Genomic DNA, 18937 nt, shown 5'->3' with positions numbered 1-18937 from the left:
ACCCAACACAGCCCCACAAACACAATACAAACATAAATGCATAAAAGAAAAATAACAAACAACCCCCCCAGAACGACTTGCAGAGCCCAACACCCCCCAGAAGGCCTTTACCACCGGTTCCAGGAGGAATAGCCAAAACCGGAATCCACAAAGGTCCCCAGGTACACATGGAGCAAACGGCGCCCCCCAGAGGACCGTACCATCAAACCCCAGGAGGCACCCTCCCACAACCCAGGAACCCCAGACCCGGCCACACTTGGCTAGTCGGCCCCACAAGCTAATTCCGCCCCAGAGGACCGTCCCATCAACCCTGGAGGTGGAACCCGGAAGGAAACAAAAACATCAAAGACCAACCCCGGAGGACTACCTTAAACAACCCCGGGGGCAAATAAAACAACCGATAAGCCCTGTTACCTTCCCCGGCACCCCGAAAGACCCCAGGTCCCTCCCAGAGCCCCTCGGCGGCTCAATCTTGGCGAATGGCACAAAACAGCAAACCGGGGAAGGGAACAGGAAAAACTAACCCGGCCCCAACCCCAAGGCGCAGCGGAAAACCGGAAATACGTCCGGTGTCTCAACCCGACCATACCCCAGCCTATCGGGAGGGGGGGAACTACCGAAATGGCGAACGGCAACAGATCGGCCCACCCCTCCGACTGAGGCATGTTCCCGCTGCACCACACCCCGGCAACACCAATGACAAACGGTACAAAGGCCCACCGAGGCTGGAGTGAAACCGAGCCCTAACTAAACCAGAAAAAACGCCCCTAACAACCCCCCCTAGGTGCAGAGGTCTTCTGAGAACGCTCAGCGTGACCAACCTGCACCACCCCACCGCCCACAAGACGAACGGTCTTGGGGCGAGTGAGGTTGGGGTTAGGGAAGTAGGGAAACAATAAAAACAACAAAACAAAACGACCCCAGAACCCAACAAAAAACCTAAAGACACATAAAAAAAAACAACGATCAAGTGAGTCCAGACGGGCTTCTAACCGCCTATCATTCACTCCACCAGACACGCCTCCGACTCCCCAAACAATTATAACCCCTTTCAAAGAAACAAAACATTAGTCCATACAAGTTTTTTTTTTTGTTGTTTTTTTTTTTGTGTGTATTATTTCGCCTGTCCCAACACCTGGAGATACGTCACCATTATTTTTCTTGAAGCTTATATGTCGGGGCAATACAGCGCCATCAGCTCGTCCGAGCTGCATGGGCTCATCTGCAAGAGGAGCCAGAGGTCCCGTCGGAGGAGCCTCAGTGGGCGAAGAAGAGGCGGCCCAGATCTGTGTCGGGGAAAACCCAGAGACAAAAAAAAACGTTCTGATGGCCGCCCTCTCTCGCGTCCACGCTCCTTCATCCAATCATCTAGACGAATCACCAATGATATTAGCTCATCTAAATCGTTTGGCTCGTCACGGACTGCCAGCTCGTCTTTTAATGACTCATTTAACCCATCTACAAACACTCCTCGTAAAGCTGCGGCGTTCCAACCTGACTGAGCAGAAAAAATTCGGAAATCCACGGAATACTCCGCCGCACTCCGCCTCCCCTGCCTGAGATTCAGCAACCGTTGGGCAATGGTATTCATTTTCACCGGATGGTCAAAAACCAGTCGGAACTCCCGGGAGAAATCCTTAAAGGATCCTAACAATGGCGTGTTATTACTCCACAATGCTGTGACCCGAGCTAAGGCGTCACCTCGGAGCAAATTTGTCACATATGAACACGGCTACCATCAGAAGAAGGAAGCCGGTCGCTGAGCAAAAACCAGAGAACATTGCATCAAAAAGAAGCACAGGCTTCAACGTCTCCCGCATAAGGCTCCGGATGACAAATAATCGGTTCGGACGCCGAATCTCTGGTGACGGAGTTATCTGCACCGGTATCGATGGTGCCGCAGCTGGAGCAGCAGGAAGTGGAACGGCTTGCGCTGCAAGTTCCGTAACACGGGCGTCTGTTTAATTTGGTTTGCGAGATGCTGTAATTGCTCCCATATTTTCTCCAAGTGTTCTTGAACTCTTTTGGCGAATGGAACTGCCTCTACCGCTGGGTCCATTATGGAACGGCCAGGAACTACTGTTATGTGTCGACGCGGGTTGAGGAGCGGACCTGCGTCTGACGGAACCCAGCGCTAAAATAACCAGAAAGCGGTTCCAATAACAAAACAATTTATTTTTCCACCCTTTGGTGCATAACAAAGTGTACAAACAAAAGCTGCGTCAGTCTGGCGGAGTGAAGGATGGCACACTCCAGCGCCCAAAAGGATCGAAGCCCGGCACTTCTGGACCCACGTTCACCGCCAAACACAGACACGACACCGACTCTCTGCGAAGGATAGAAAAGGTGAGGTAAGTCAGCAGCTACAACTAATATCCTTCAAAAGGCACACACTATCAGCAACACATTCAGGTCTGTATTTAAGCTTTATGTAAATGAGCAGCTTCTCACAACAGGTGGAGGATCATCAGTCCGCATGCCACGGCAGTGAGAAGCGAGCTGCACAATTCTCATCAAAGTTCAAATATACTGCGTAACAAAATACCAAGTTACTATTAACAATTAGTCAAACAATTAATCACCTCTGATGTGTGCTGACAGCATGTGTCCCTCACCCTTCCTCCTTCACAGGCACGATGTGTCAAACCCAGGTGCGGTCCTCAGCGTCTCACAAACGAACATCACAAGGTCGAGTTCCCGGCAATTCTGCTTGAATCACACATGACTTAAATGCAGAACGCCATCTCATTATCTGCTTCAGCTGAAAGTCTTTAAGGTTGCACGTGAGCACCATCCACAGGTGCTGCACATCATGTTGATGAGGGTGAAGGACTCTTCTGCCAGCACCTTCTCCACAGACAATAAATCAGATTGCATACCACCTGGAGAGCAAAGAAAAAAAAGAACACCAAAACGTCCAGCCACACCCCCCAACACACAACAACACTGGCTCGTTCATACGTTATGAAGCAAACACTGGCTCATTCCTATCTTTATGAAGCAAACACTGGCTCATTCCTACCTTTATGCAGCAAACACAGCTCATTCCTACCTTTATGCAGCAAACACTGGCTCATTCCTATGTTATGCAGCAAACACTGGCTCATTCCTACCTTTATGCAGCAACCATTGGCTCATTCCTACATTTGTGCAGCAAACACTGGCTCATTTCTATGTTATGCAGCAAACACTGGCTCATTTCTACCTTTATGCAGCAAACACTGGCTCATTCCTACCTTTCTGCAGCAAACACTGGCTCATTCCTATGTTATGCAGCAAACACTGGCTCATTCCTACATTTATGCAGTAAACACAGGCTCATTCCTACCTTATTCACCAAACACTGGCTCGTTCCTACGTAATGAAGCAAACACTAGCTCATTCCTACCTTTATGCAGCAAACACTGGCTCATGCCTATGTTATGCAGCAAACACTGGCTCATTCCTACCTTTATGCATCAAACACTGGCTCATTCCTATGTTATGCAGCAAACACTGGCTCATTCCTACATTTATGCAGTAAACCCAGGCTCATTCCTACCTTATTCACCAAACACTGGCTCGTTCCTACGTTATGAAGCAAACACTGTCTCATTTCTACATCACGCAGCAAACACTGACACATTTCTACATTATGCAGCAAACACTGACTCATTTCTACATCATGCAGCAAACACTGACTCATTCCTACATCATGCAACATGCACAGGCTCTTTCCTACATTATGCAACATGCACAGGCTCTTTCCTACGTTATACAATATGCACAGGCTCTTTCCTATGTTATACAACATGCACAGGCACTTTCCTACATTATAGTACAACATACACAGGCTCTTTTCTATAATACGCAACATGCACGGGCTCTTTTCTACCTTATACAGTGTGCACGGGCTCTTTCTTATATTGCAATATGCACGGGCTCTTTTCTACCTTATACAGTGTGCACGGGCTCTTTCCTACATTATGCAATATGCACGGCTCTTTCCTACATTATGGAATGTTCACAAGCTCGTTCCTACATTATGTAGCATGCACAGCTTTCGTGAAATCACCTTTTTTGGCCCACTCAGGTGGAATAAAAGTGCAATTAGGGCTCCATTAACAGAAAATAATTCCAAGTATAACTGTATAAAGCGAGCATTAAGTGAAACGTCTGTCCTCAAAGCAAGAAGCTGAAAATGAAATCTAAATGAAAGCTGAAATCTTGGAGATTTTTCACATTTCATTAAAATTATGAAACCAAAACAAAATGATAATACATCAATTGATTTTGTGATAGAAGAAAAACAGCAATTAAGCACAAAGATACATTTTCTTCTTCTTCTGCTTGGTGTAACTGTTGAGACCTGGCCCCAAATCACTATATTAAATACATTTATTAAAAAAAAAATCTTCAGAATATTCAGTTCAGCTGTGATCACCAGCAAAATGTCCTCAGTTCTACCTCATAATGACACAGCTGAATAAAAGCACTGAGGTTTATTTAAAGTGGAACAAACCTTTCACAATAAAATCACCATGAAAATAAAAAATAAGACTTGTTTAAAATGGACTGAAACTTTCAGAGCCAAATCTTTCAGAATAAAACTGTCATGGTTTGTTTAAATGGCCAAAATGTTTCAGAACAAATGCACCACAGTTTGTTTAAAATGGACTGTACTTTTCAAAATAAAAGCACCACTGTTTGGTTAAAATGGGCCGAACCATAAGAATAAAAGCACCTCCCTTTGGTTAAAATGAACCAATGTACTTTCTGTACATTGTAAAGAAGCTTGAATCTTCGACTGGACTGGGTTGCTTGACGCAAGGACGTTTCACTTCAAATCGCAAAAGCTTCCTCAGCTAAATTCTTGCTTTGGTGGTCTGACTTCTGTCTTGACTCTTGTAGAGAAGAATAATCAGAAGTCACAAAAGCTGGAGTTTTAAACCTAACCAGACCCTCCTACCGAGAGGCAGACTGCTATAGGCTAGTGACTAAACAATAGCTCTAATTAGCACCTATTGTGCTCTAGTTAGCACTCTCCTAATGACAGGGCAGCTGTCCCTCCTAATGATGGGACGGACCCTCTCCTGATGGCTCCCTTGACGACTCTGCTGATGACGTGAATGACTCATTACCATGAACAAAAGACTGAAACTGCTTTGACCTGAGTACCCCACTGTAAACAGGGGATAAAGCGTGTCACAGACCCCCACCCCAGTTAAGGCTGGGTTTCAAACGTTTCACAAAGAATGCCTCCTTGACCCCTCTCTCAAACCATTTCTTCTCTCTGGCTAATATTTTAACTTCCTTGTCCTCAAACGTGTGGTTAGTGTCTTTAAGGTGGAGATGAACTGCAGACTGAGGTCCACTGGCGCCCTCTGCGGTGCTGGTATAGCCTTTTGTGTAAAGGTTGCTTAGTCTCACCTAGACTAAGGTGTTAACCTACCGGTTAACACCTTGAGACAGAAATTAGTTCACCCTAAGGACAGGATCCCTAGTTACAAACAGAGCAATGTAGTGTATTATATCAGATGTCAGGAAAACTGTAATGAACTACATAGGTGAGACTAAGCATCCTTTAAACAAGAGGCTATACCAGCACCGCAGAGAGGTCGCCAGTGGACCTCAGTCTGCAGTTCAACTCCACCTGAAAGACACTAACCACACGTTTGAGGACAAGGAAGTTAAAATCTTAGCCAGAGAGAAGAAATGGTTTGAGAGAGGTATCAAGGAAGCATTCTTTGTAAAACAGTTGAAACCCAGCATTAACCGGGGGGCGGGTCTCAGACACGATTTGTCCCCTGTTTACAATGGGGTACTCAGGACAAAGCAGTTTCAGTCTTTTGTTCATGGTAATGAGTCATTCACGTCATCAGGAGAGTCGTCAAGGGAGCCATCAGGGGAGGCTTCCATCCCATCATTAGGAGAGTGCTAACTAGAGCACAATAGGTGCTAATTAGAGCTGTTGTTTAGTCACTGGCCTATAGCAGTCGGCCTCTCGGTAGGAGGGGTCTGGTTAGGTTAAAAACTCCAGCTTTTGTTGGCTTCTGGTTTATCTTCTCTACAAGAGTCAAGACAGAAGTCAGACTACCAGAGCAAGAATTTTAGCTGAGGAAGCTTCTGTGATTTGAAGCGAAACGTCAAGCAAACCCACTCCAGTCGAAGAATCAAGCTTCTCTACTAGTCTCACCTAGTAGTGTTCGTTACAGCTTTCCTGACATCTGATAGAATACTTTACATTGCTCTGTTTGTAACTAGGATCCTGTCCTTAGGGTGAACTAATTTCTGTCTCAAGGTGTTAACCGGTTTAAAGTAAACTGGGATTTTGTGCTGTCTGAAGATCCTCTGTAGTTTTTCCCCTACTCCTGCTAAATAAGGGAGAGACACTCCTCTTCTTTTTGTCTCCGTCTCCTGTCTATCTGGTCTCTTTGTTCTCTGGGACTTCTGCACTTTGTCCAGGGACAATCGTGGGTACCCACATACTGTGAGGGCTTTGTATTCTCCACTTGCTCCATGTACAGATTGGTCACAATGGGGGATACCAGAGACCCCATCGCACAACCATGAATCTGCCTGTAGTAATTCCCCCTAAACACGAAATACGTGGTGTTAAGACAGATCTCCAAGAGTTGGCAGATGTGTTCTGGTGTGAGTTTGGTCCTTTCAAGTAGAGACACATCCTCCAGCAGTCTTTGTCTCACAGCTGAGACGGCCTCAGCGGTGGGGATGCAGGTGAACAACAAAGTCACATCAAATGACACGATTGTTTCATCTGCCTCCAGCTGCAGGTCCTTGATCTTGTTCACAAAATCTTGTGTGTTCGCCACACGGTGGTCTGAGTTACCCACTAGAGGAGCCAAAATCCACTTGAGGTGCTTGGCCAAATTGTACGTGATGGAATCTGTGCTACATACAATAGGCCTGAGTGGCACGTCCTGTTTGTGGATTTTGGGCAGTCCATAGATGCATGGAGTGGTGTCTCCAGGGTACAGTCTGTAGTATGTCTGCCTGTCGATGAGTCCCTCTTTCTGTACATTATGTTTGAGATCATATATGCTCTCCACTTCTTCATTAGACCTAGAATTTTAATAGTTCGTACATGTTTAATTTCTTGCGTCCATTTGGTGGACCCCCTTGCGTACCTTTGCGTGTTTCCACATACTCCTGCGTGGGGCAGCATAAAGTTGGTACACTGCATTATCCACCTCTACGGAGTGCCGGTCTGAAAGGGGCTTATGTGAGACAAGAGTGATTTATTGGTGTCCTGAAATACAAGCAAACATTTTGTGACCTCTACTGGGGAAGACAGGAGTAAAAATCATGGGTGAGGTTTTTTGGGGGGGGGGGGGGGGGGTCAATTCATGTTCTGAAAGTGTGAGTAGATCATGCGCGCTATAGACTGTCATCTAAGGACCCAATTACACAAAGGTTAATTTTGTGTTTGTGCAGTGCTGAAATGAACAATTAGCCTTTAGCTGTGTTTCCGCTTCTCGTCGTCAGAACTCTGGAGGGGACAGCGGGTTCTCTGCCACACGATGTTTGTTGTGCTGTTTACACAGACATGATTTTATAACTGTGGAAGAAAAAAAAATTTTGACCTTGGCGCTCACGACACTTGAAGCGTTAAAAAAAAAAAAACTCTTCTACATTTAGACAGCAGGTTATTTTCTACCTGCAGAGGAAATAATTAGATTTTGGAGCTCCTGATGGCTCACATTTACATATTGATGAAAGACAGAGGAAAAAAGTTCAAACATGATGTCAGTGTGGCTGTAATAGAGTTCACATAATTTGTAAAACGTCATTTTTCATGTGTCTCACAGCGCTTCATGCTATTCCATTCCTTTCCCGTAGGTGTCACTAGCAAGTAGATAACTGGAGCTAACTTGGAAGTAAATAAACAGCAACCAAATATAAAAACATCAGGTGGCCAGATAATCTGATTAATTAAAAGAAATTTAAATCAGTAAATTATAAAAAAAAGGCATATAAATCAGGGGCCTGTTACTAGCTAGCTCCTACAGACAGCTCTTGTTAATGCTAACTTTGTTAGCTAACTGAAAACTATTAAGCCTCAGTTACACTTATTTATCAACAAGGTTTGATAATGAAATATTAGGAATTGTTGCCATTTTAAATATCAGTAGATATATTGTCATCGTAAATTTTGTTCTCTCTGATATCCCCCCAAACACACACACACACACACACACACACACACACACACACACACACACACACACACACACACACACACACACACACAAATAAAAAATCTGTATCATTGTAATTAAAAATAGTTTTCTGTAAAAGCGGTGCTAGTAACATTCCACAAATGATTCTACCTTGTTTAATCAATCCAGTAACCACAATAATGGATATGGCAGTTACCATGCTGTTTAAATGCTGTATTTAGTGACAATATGCACACAGAATCAGAATAGCCTTTATTTGCCAAGTATCTACAAGAATACAAGGAATTTGACTCCGGTTTTAGCTGCACTCTCTCTGGACGGGATGTAAAAATACACTCTAAACGCTGAATAACTCAGCGGCAGTTTAATAGGAGCACCTGCGTGTTGGCTTGTGATGACAGCAAGCTTCAAATATTTTCCAAATGATCATTACAGTGAAATTAAACTATTCAAATGACCAAGTCATTTGAAATTTAAATATAAAATGAGCTGACATTTTTACACGTGCTAAAACAATTTAATCTTCAACTTGCAAGGTAAGCAGAAAATCCACCATAGAAACTCAAATTAACCAGCGTAGCAGCCACGGTTATTAAAATGTTCACCTTTCATTCAGCCAATAAATGAGGCATAATTGTAAAGCTCTTGAAGGCCTGATGCAGATGGAAAAGCGCTATAAATGCAGTCCATTTACAGGCATAACACAAAGTAAAAAGTTGTATCATGATGACTATAAGCTGTGGAAGAATTTTTTTTAAGTGATCCACAGTTGCAGCAGCAGGTGTATATAATTAAAGCAGCCATCTCATTGTGGTGTTTTTTTTTTGTTGTTGTCACAGAGAGCTGGATGAATGCACAGAACTGCTGCATTTGACTCTGGAACACACGTGAACTGCAGCCTGGTGCACACTGGCCAGTGTCGTGCCAAAGTAGTTATCCCCGTCGGAATTTGAGTGCGCACTCACTCAGTACAGCGTCTTTTTTTGGACTGCATTTAAAAAATGTGACATCTTGAATGGATGCTGTGAAATGAAAACCCACACTTTAAAGAGACCAGGTGTGGGAGGGCTGGAGGTTTGGACCAAACCCACGCCTAAACGTGCACCAGCGTTGCGTTAACATGGCACTACATGGACCATGTGTGGTGACACAAGCCACTTGAGGCTGGACGGGGCTCAAATGACAGGTCAGTCGTGGCTCACTAGAGGCTGATACCTGGTACATGCGAGGTACAGAGAAGCAAATAGAGGCGCCTTAGTGGCGGATATGTGACGGCTTAAAACGCTGATCATTCTTCAAATAATCGCTGACACACCCATGCGTGGCTCATTATTCGGTGGGAACGAGGCTTTAGTGATGTCAGCGGTGCAGTTGTGATGTGGACACGGGACTTTGAAGCAGTTAGCACTGCTCGCGGTTAGTGATGTCTGTGTTTACCGGCTGGCTCCTCTTGACGCAAAGAAGCAGCTCTACTCTGAGTCCCTCCCGGACAGTCGACCTTCTCGCCCTGTCCAGGAGTGTAAGCCCAGATACCTGACAGAGGAATCTCATTTCTGCCACTTGTATCTGCAAGCTTATTCCTTTACTCATTACCCAAACTCCATGACCATAGGTGAGGATAGGAGAGTAAACTGACTGGTAATTTGAGAGTCTTGCCTTCTGGCTCAGCTCCTTCATCACCACACCGGTCTGGTACAGCGTCCATAAAACATCAGACACAACCCAAATCTGTCTATTGATCTCTTGCTCCAACGTACCCCGATTCATGAACAACACCCCAAGATACTTGAACTCCTCCATTTGGGGCAGTAACTCTCCCCTGACCCAGAGGGACAATCCACCATTTTTCAAAAGAGGACCATGGTCTCAGATTTGGAGGTGCTGATTCTTAATCGCTTCACACTTGGCCTGAAACCTGCTCAGTCCATATCGAAGGTCACCACCTTATGAAGCCACCAGAGCCACATCATCTGCAAAAAGTAGCGCTGCAACTCTGAGGTCACCAAACTGGATACCGTAGTGTAGCTGACATTTTAAGTGAGAATACTAGAGAAGAGCTGCTCCTTTTGTTTACACTGTTGAATGATTCAATATATTTACTATACTATTTTTACCCTCCTTTAGCACTAGGGCTGATTTTATTACAGTAGTGGGGTTTGACAGTTTTACTAAAAATACTAGAGAAGAGCTGCTCCTTTTTTCACTGTTGAATGGTTCAATATATTTACTATACTGTATTTACTATACTATACTAACCCTACTTTAGCACTAGTGCTGGTTTTATTACTGTAGCCTAGTTGAAATACTGTGGCAGATCTGCTGGTTTTATTTACAGCTTATTTATTCGGCTGAATATACTGTAAATGCCAATGAAGTGGGCACTGCTGAGTCACAGTAAACTGTGATCAATGTTACCTTCAAAAATTTATCATGCAAACTTTAATGTGCTCACAGAACAAGACGTCCTTCCATTAGTCAAGAGCTATAAAGTCTTTAGTGATGTAGTCTGGCTCGTATTTATGACCAAACCAATGACACTTTGGCAAGAAGAAGAAGAAGAAAAAAGTAATTGGTGATTTCGGAGAGGACAAAACATTTTCTGTGGCTGGCTCAGCAGCAACTGACGTCCAGAATAGAAAATAACTTTTATAAATCAAAATGGTACGATGCCCAGTCTGCTGTCCAGCGCTGCTGCCAACGTGGCTCCTCTGGTTCCTCTGAACCATAAATTCGTTCAAACAACAAGACTTCTGACCGCTGACAATTCAATTCAATTTCAACTTATAAAGCAACAAATCACAACAAAAGCTGCCTCAAGGCGCCTCACACAGAACAGTTCAATATAAAATTTAAAATAAATAAATAAAATTAAAAAATTCAAATACATAATTAAAAACAGAAGTAAAAGAATAAAACATTAAAAAAATGCTATTCATAAGAAAGAGAATAAAAATAGGTTTTAAGTCTTGACTTAAAAATGTCCACGGACTCCGACTGTCTCACGGTCACAGGAAGACAGTTACACAGAGTGGGTGCACAATACGAAAAAGCTCTTTGACCCGCTGACTTCTTCACCCTGGGAACACAGAGAAGTCCCGCATCCTGTGACCGCAAAACCCAGGCCGGCACGTAGGGTTTCACCAGATTGGCCAGGTAAGACGGCGCCAGTCCATAAACAACTTTATAAGTCAATAACAAAACCTTAAAATCTGCTCTCACAGAGACAGGGAGCCAGTGCAAAGATGCCAAAATGGGTGTGATATGTTCAAACCTGCTTCGTGTCAAAAGTCTGGCAGCAGCTTACAATCCGTCGATGGTCCGACATTAAGTTGGCTGTGTTGAAATGTGTGATGCAAATAGTCTAAATAAATCAATTTCAATTTCAGTTTAATAGATAGATTGCTCATAACCAATTCCATGGTATGGAGCACAAACAAAAACAAATTCATACTTTGACAAAAGGAAAACACTAGAAATCAAAATTCAATACAAATCCAGAACCCCTTTCAAATAGGCACCAAATTTACAAATAATTTTCCTGTTTGCAGATTGAAACAGTAACACAAACTTATGTTTAGACGGACACTCTCTATAAAAGCAGGAATATATTTTTCTCTTAGTCTCTTGACCTCATGATGTGTACAAACAAACAAGACATGGACATCAGTAACTCTGCCGTTTGATTTCTAAGCAGGTTTTGTTTGTCGGCTTTAAAACTTTCTTTAAAAACTGCTGTGTCTGAAAAACACACGAGAGTGTTGGTGTTGAACAGAAAATGTGCTGGATGACGACTTCTTAAATCAGTACAAAAAATACTGATGAAAACTGCTTTAAACAAAGAAACAAAACTAGTGGGAGGGGAATTCTTGGATTGTTTGTAGCAATATGCTTTGGAAATAATGAATACTTTCTGAGATGAAAATAAATGTAAATATGTCGCAAACAGTGGGATGTGTAAAGTCGTCTTTTTACTCAAACGTGTAGGTTGATGCAGGAATATTCATCCACAGCAGTCATTTATTGACTTTTTAAATCTGACTGTTATCTAACAAACACCTTTTTTTTTTTGCTGTTTTTAATGTTTGTACAGAAAAAATGATGAGAAAATCACTGTGTGTTTCTGTTTGTCTTACAAAGATTATTCAAAAAATATTATAGGATTTTAAGACATCTGAGCAAGAAACCCTCAATTTTTGATGATGTGACGGCCCAGAAGAATTTTAAAGGAAAATTTTGACTTTTAATCGATAGTTTAAACTACTAACTTGTTGAAGTTCAAACCGAGCGTCAGAATGGGGAAGAAAGGTGGTTTAAGTGACTTTGAATGTGATATGGTTCTTGGTGTCAGACGGTCTGGTCTGAGTATTTCAGAAACTGCTGATTTACTGGGATTTTTATACACAACCGTCTCTAGAGTTTACAAAGAATGATAAAAAAAGAGAAGATATCCAGTGAGCGGTAGTTGTGTAGATGAAAATGTCTTGTTGATGTCAGAGGTCAGAGGAGAATGGACAGACTGGTTGAATGGACAGACTGTGTGTATGGACAGACTGCTGGAATGGACAGACTGGTTGAATGGACAGACTGGTTGAATGGACAGACTGGGTGTATGGACAGACTGGTGGAATGGGCAGACTGGGTGAATGGACAGACTGGGTGTATGGGCAGACTGGGTGAATGGACAGACTGGTGGAATGGGCAGACTGGGTGAATGGGCAGACTGGGTGAATGGACAGACTGGTGGAATGGGCAGACTGGGTGAATGGGCAGACTGGGTGAATGGACAGACTGGGTGTATGGGCAGACTGGGTGAATGGACAGACTGGTGGAATGGGCAGACTGGGTGAATGGGCAGACTGGGTGAATGGACAGACTGGTGGAATGGACAGACTGGTTGAATGGGCAGACTGGTTGAATGGACAGACTGTGTGTATGGACAGACTGGTTGAATGGACAGACTGGTTGAATGGGCAGACTGGTTGAATGGACAGACTGGTTGAATGGACAGACTGGGTGTTTGGACAGACTGGTGGAATGGGCAGACTGGGTGAATGGACAGACTGGGTGTATGGGCAGACTGGGTGAATGGACAGACTGGTGGAATGGGCAGACTGGGTGAATGGACAGACTGGTGGAATGGACAGACTGGTTGAATGGACAGACTGGTTGAATGGGCAGACTGGTTGAATGGACAGACTGGGTGTATGGACAAGACTGTGGAATGGACAGACTGGTTGAATGGGCAGACTGGTTGAATGGACAGACTGGTGGAATGGACAGACTGGTAGAATGGACAGACTGGTTGAATGGACAGACTGGGTGTATGGACAGACTGGTGGAATGGGCAGACTGTTTGAATGGGCGACTGTGTGATGCTGTCATGTCAGTATGGACCAACACCTCTGAGGAATATTTTCAACACCTTGTTGAATCTGTGCCGTGAAGAATTAAGCAGTTCTAAATGCAAAAGTGGGGTCCAAAGAAGTATAGCAAGGTGGGCCTAATAAAGTGGCCAGTGAGTGTATGTCCTGGAGTGTGACTTTAAACTGCATCCAGACACTATAATTTTGTCATCCAGGTTTACAGATTACCCCTTTTGGGGGGTTGGCAGCAGGAGTGGCACTTGAATTTTTTTTTTTTTTTTATCTTTTATTTTTTTACAAGCTTGAAAATGTAGATCTCTTGTTTCTGTGAGTAACTCCGCAGCTGGCTTCCTTCAGAGGGTGGCACATGTTATGAAGGGGTTAGAGGAAGTCCCTTGGAGCCTCATCTCCAGAAAAGATTCATCCACAAGAAACCACCAATGGTTTTGTCTTGGATGATGGGACTGGGGCAGTGCTGACGGGTCATCCACTGCACGCTAACGTTTAAGTCCAAACTCGAGGCGGCTCAAGCAGGTGGGATCTGAAACATTCTTTCTCTCAGCAAGGATGACCATCTTCCATTACTGGCAAGGGAGCTTGGGAAGCTCCACATTTCACTGACTCAGTGAGCGGGATACACCTACTTTTGGTTTGGTCGGCCCAATAGAATCACCTGCCTGAGACAGACAGATGGGTGAGGTCATGAGGTGGTGGATGGACCTGCTGTATGGGCATAGGTGGTGAGAGCATGAATCCCTGTAACAGTGTACAGGGATTCATCCACCCAGACACAGCTTCACTATTTATGAACGGTTTGTGCTTCTCAGACATGAACATTTTATACACAGTGGCAAGAAAAAGTATGTGAACCATCGGACTATTAAAAGTCAGCATGTCATTACACTAAAAAAATTTTTTAAAAATCTGGTTTCTGTATATAAAAATTTATAAAAAAAAATTATGCCCTTTAAACCCACAGTGAAAAGCAATCTCTACATGTCAAAATGATGGATTGCATAAGTAATGACACCACTTAGTGCTGCACGTAAATCATCGCTTTTTCAGACAGCTTTCTTCAGTTGGACTTTACATTAGTTATTAAGAAATATGAACAGTGTGGTACTGTATGATAAATCTATTTGGAGGAAGCAGTTCTCAAAAACTGACTGACCCTGCAAGAAGGATACGAGTGAGGGAAGCACCAAGACACCCACACGACTCAGAAGAAGTGGCTAAGATTGGAGACATTATGCACGGTGCAAGTTTTGTAATTTGCACCACGACTCCCAGCTTCATAGTGGAGTAGAGAAGAGAAGGATTTTCATACAATAAAGCAGATCAAATCTAGGCTTGCATCTTCCACCTGATTTCTAATTAAATGTCAGTTTACTGACATAAATTGACATATTAATTTAAAACTGAAACAGTTGTGTTTTTGTTCAGCTATATTTAATGGATTTCACTCAAGGTTTCAACCCCCCCCCCCCCCCCCCCCCCCCCCCACCCCCCCCCCCCACACACACACACACACTGATTTGTCAGGTATAAAGATATTTGATGCCATCTGAACCAGAGATGATGGAGGTAAATCTTTTGGGCTGTGACTTGGTCAGACTGCTGTCTCACCCTCTCACCTTGGCTTTGTTGATGGTGCAGTGCAGTGCGTTGTTTTCCTGGTCGTACAGCAAACTGAAGTCCAAAATCCCGAGTGTAGCTGTAAAAAACAGAAGAACACAGAAGGAGGGGGGAGATATGAGAAGACTTGAAGTCATTCTTGATGCCACACAGACATCCTCCCTCCGGAGAGATGAAAGCAAATCTGTCAACGTTTGGAATCAATTCCTTCTGGGTGATATGACTTTTTTCTCGGCTCAGTCATTTAACAGCAATAAAATAAAACATACATTTAAAAGTTATGGCATATCTCATAAGTTCTTCTGAAGCTCAGGCTCTTGGAGTTACGAGCTGAAAACTTTGACAGTAGTAATATCTCACAGACGGGAAGCAAAGCTGTTGTTCGGGGACATGTGATGTGTCTTCACTTGATCCGGACCACTGAGACGCCAACGTGGTCTTTAGTCTTAAAGCCAGACAGCAAACAGCAGAAAGGCCTGCAGTCAGTTCAAGTCTGTCCAAGTTCACGCTCGACTTGAAGTCATAAACAAACAGCATAATTATGTCCAGAGAAGATTTAAGGAGTTCTGTGTCAATGCCAACGATGTAAATTCACTGTGAACAACTTCTAGGTACTGAGCTGAAGTTAATGACAACCGGAATCATGCAATTAAACTTCTTAAACCTTAAAATCCACAAAGATGACATCAAGGAGGCGATGATCTGAAGCAGTGCATTCTGGGAAGGTACTGCAAAATACAATTTAAATACTAATAATAAAGAGGAGGAGGAGGAGGCGAAAGAAAAAGGAGTGAGGAGAAGAAGAAAAAGAAAGGAGGAGGAGGAGGAGAAGAAGAAGAGAGAATAAAGATCAATTCCTGACTGGGACTGGGACCATATCAGAATTTTATAGGGTGGATGTAGGGTTGAAATTTCTAAACATTTTATTCATTTAGGAAAAATTATACCCTAACCTAGACCATTACTCCAACACTAACCCATTTATGTTCAAATAATCTGCAAAGTTGCTCGTGGTGCGCCCTCTGCTCCCGTAGCTTGGGAGAGGTACGTGGTAACTTTTGAGTTAAATGAAGGACAGGATCGCAGCCAACATCTTTACTCCATTTGGCTTTACTCAGAAAGAACATCAAAACTTGTCTGCACAGGTGCAAAACACGTCTGTCAAGAAAATCAAATCAAATTTATTAATTTATATAGTGCCAAATCACGACTAGTTGCCTCAAGGTGCTTCACAAACATCATTTAAAAGGCAGAATAAAATGAATTAGATTAAAAACACAATAAAAAAATTAAAATATAAATAAGGAATAAAAGAATAAAAGAAGACACACAATCGTAAAAAATACTAATGATAAACAGGGAAAAAAGTGTGTCTTCAATCTGGCCTTAAAAGTCTCCACAGAGTCCGACTGTTGGATCTGCGCAGGCAGATCATTCCACAGAGCTGGGGCACGGTGAGAAAAGGCTCTGTAACCCGCTGACTTTTTATTCACCGTAGGGACACACAATAGGCCTGCACCCTGTGAACGCAGGGCCTGAGCCGGTACGTAGGGCTCAATCAGGCCGGCCAGGTCGGGGGGTGCCAGTCCGTGAACAGGTTTATAGGTCAATAATAATACTTTAAAATCCGATCTCAGAGAGACCGGAAGCCAGTGAAGGGATGCCAGAACCGGCGTAATGTGGTCAAACCTTCTGTTTCGTGTCAGAAATCTGGCAGCAGCAAGACCCCTGATGCTGGACTACGGTAAACCAGAAAATAGAGCATTAAGATCAAAGCATCAAGAGCAAATGATCTGCGAATCATCAAACTCTTAATAAGCTATAAATAGCGTACATAGTATTTATAGTTTTTGTACTATATTAACAACATTTTTAACGGAACAATCATGACAAAAATAATAATTATAACATATGACTCATTTTTAACTCTCGGTTTTTACTGTCTATAAAGTCATACTATCAACCATTTTAATCGTTTTTAACTGTATGTGAATTCATCCCTCAAAGGAGTAGACAGTGGAGATTTAATTCAACTTTGCTGTCAGACAATGACTTTATCTCATTTATAGAGAAAGAAATAAGGTTCTTTCTGTCTATCAACAGAACTCCTGAGGTCTCACTCTCTACTGTTTGGGACACTCTCAAGGTCTATATCAGAGGTCAAATTATCTCATATACTTCCCGCTTGAAGCTAAATTCTCTAAAAGATAGAACTAGTCTGGTCCAACAGCTGAAAGAAATTGACAAACACTATGCTCAAAATAAATGCCCCAATCTGTATAAACACTGGAAAAAACGACTGGAACTCCAAACCAAGTTTGATTTATTGACCACATACTCAACAGAACAATCACTCCTGAAAAGTAAGTCCACATTCTACATACATGGGGAAAAGTCTGGAAAGTTACTCTCAAATCAGATAAAGGGCGCTATAGCTAAACAAAATATCCCAAAGATTCAATTACAAAATGGCAGTATAACTTTAGATTACTTACAAATAAATGAAGCTTTCAGGGATTTCTATATCAATTTGTATACTTCAGAATCAGAAACCAATTTGTCTTTTGATTTTCTCGATCATATTAACATGCCCAAAGTTACACCTAACCTGAGGGAGGCGTTAGAGTTCCCAATATCCCAGGTAGAAATCGTGTCAGCCGTTTCTGCAATGCAGTCCGGTAAATGTCCAGGCCCTGATGGATTCCCTGCAGAATTTTACAAGAAATTCTCCCCATTACTTTCACCATTCCTACATTCAGTTATTCTAGAATCTCTTAACCAAGGATCCCTCCCAAAATCTTTCTCAGAAGCCTGTATTACCCTCATTGCAAAGAAAGGAAAGGATCCTATTTAATGTTCCTCTTATAGACCAATCTCCCTCATAAATACAGATACCAAAATCTTAGCCAAGGTTCTCGCCCAGAGGTTGGAAAACATCCTTCCTTCTGTTATATCTAAAGACCAGACTGGGTTTGTTAAAGGTAGACAGTCCTTTTTAATATCAGACGTCTTTTTGATATTATCTACTCCCCTTCAACTGAGGTTTCTGAATGTGTTATCTCCCTTGATGCTGAGAAAGCATTTGACCGTGTCGAATGGGACTACCTATTTAATACCCTTAGCAAGTTTGGCTTTGGCCCCAATTTTACTTCATGGGTACAGCTTCTCTACGCACACCCTACTGCAACCATTCGTACCAACTCCAAGATCTCTAAACCATTCAGTTTGCATCGGGGAACCGTCAGGGCTGTCCACTAAGCCCCTTGCTTTTGACTTGGCAATTGAACCTCTTGCTATTGCACTACAGACTCTTGACACAATATCAGGAATCTGGAGAGGTGATGTGGAGCACAGGGTCTCGCTTTACGCTGACGACCTCCTGCTCTTCCTCTCTCATCCAACTGATACATTGCCCTCTGTTTTATCACTGCTTGAGGAATTTGGAAAACTCTCTGGTTATAAATTAAATTTAAGTAAGAGTGAAATTTTCCCCATTAATATCCTGGCCAGGATCTGGACTATAGTAATTGGCCTTTTCAAATTAAGAACTCTAAATTTTCTTACTTGGGAGTTACAGTTACAAGAAGATATAAAGATTTATTTCAAGAAATTTTATCTCTCTGCTGAACCAAACCAACCAGGATTTATCTCGATGGTCACCGCTCTCCATATCACTCATAGGCCGCATCAATCTAGTTAAGATGATAACTTTGCCTAAATTTTTGTACCTTTTTCAAACCATTCCCGTTTTCATTCCAG

At 42.9% G+C, this 18937-nt stretch overlaps 1 protein-coding gene across 1 annotated transcript in view; it reads right to left on the bottom strand.

Moving 5' to 3' along the window:
* Positions 1-18937, bottom strand: part of doc2b (double C2-like domains, beta) — a 327887-nt gene that overhangs the window by 169185 nt on the left and 139765 nt on the right. Inside the window, exons 2-4 of the mRNA XM_034179040.1 lie at positions 15178-15257; positions 9774-9869; positions 9618-9687 (exon numbers count right to left, since the gene is read on the bottom strand). Of these exons, the coding sequence (XP_034034931.1) occupies positions 9618-9687; positions 9774-9869; positions 15178-15257 (246 nt within the window). The remainder of the gene's footprint in view (positions 1-9617; positions 9688-9773; positions 9870-15177; positions 15258-18937) is intronic.

This window comes from Thalassophryne amazonica, chromosome 9 (assembly GCF_902500255.1).
Source record: "Thalassophryne amazonica chromosome 9, fThaAma1.1, whole genome shotgun sequence".
In the NCBI taxonomy this organism is placed as follows: Eukaryota; Metazoa; Chordata; class Actinopteri; order Batrachoidiformes; family Batrachoididae; genus Thalassophryne; species Thalassophryne amazonica.
The sequence above is the reverse complement of the archived record's forward strand: the minus strand, read 5'-3'. Positions and strand labels throughout refer to the sequence as shown.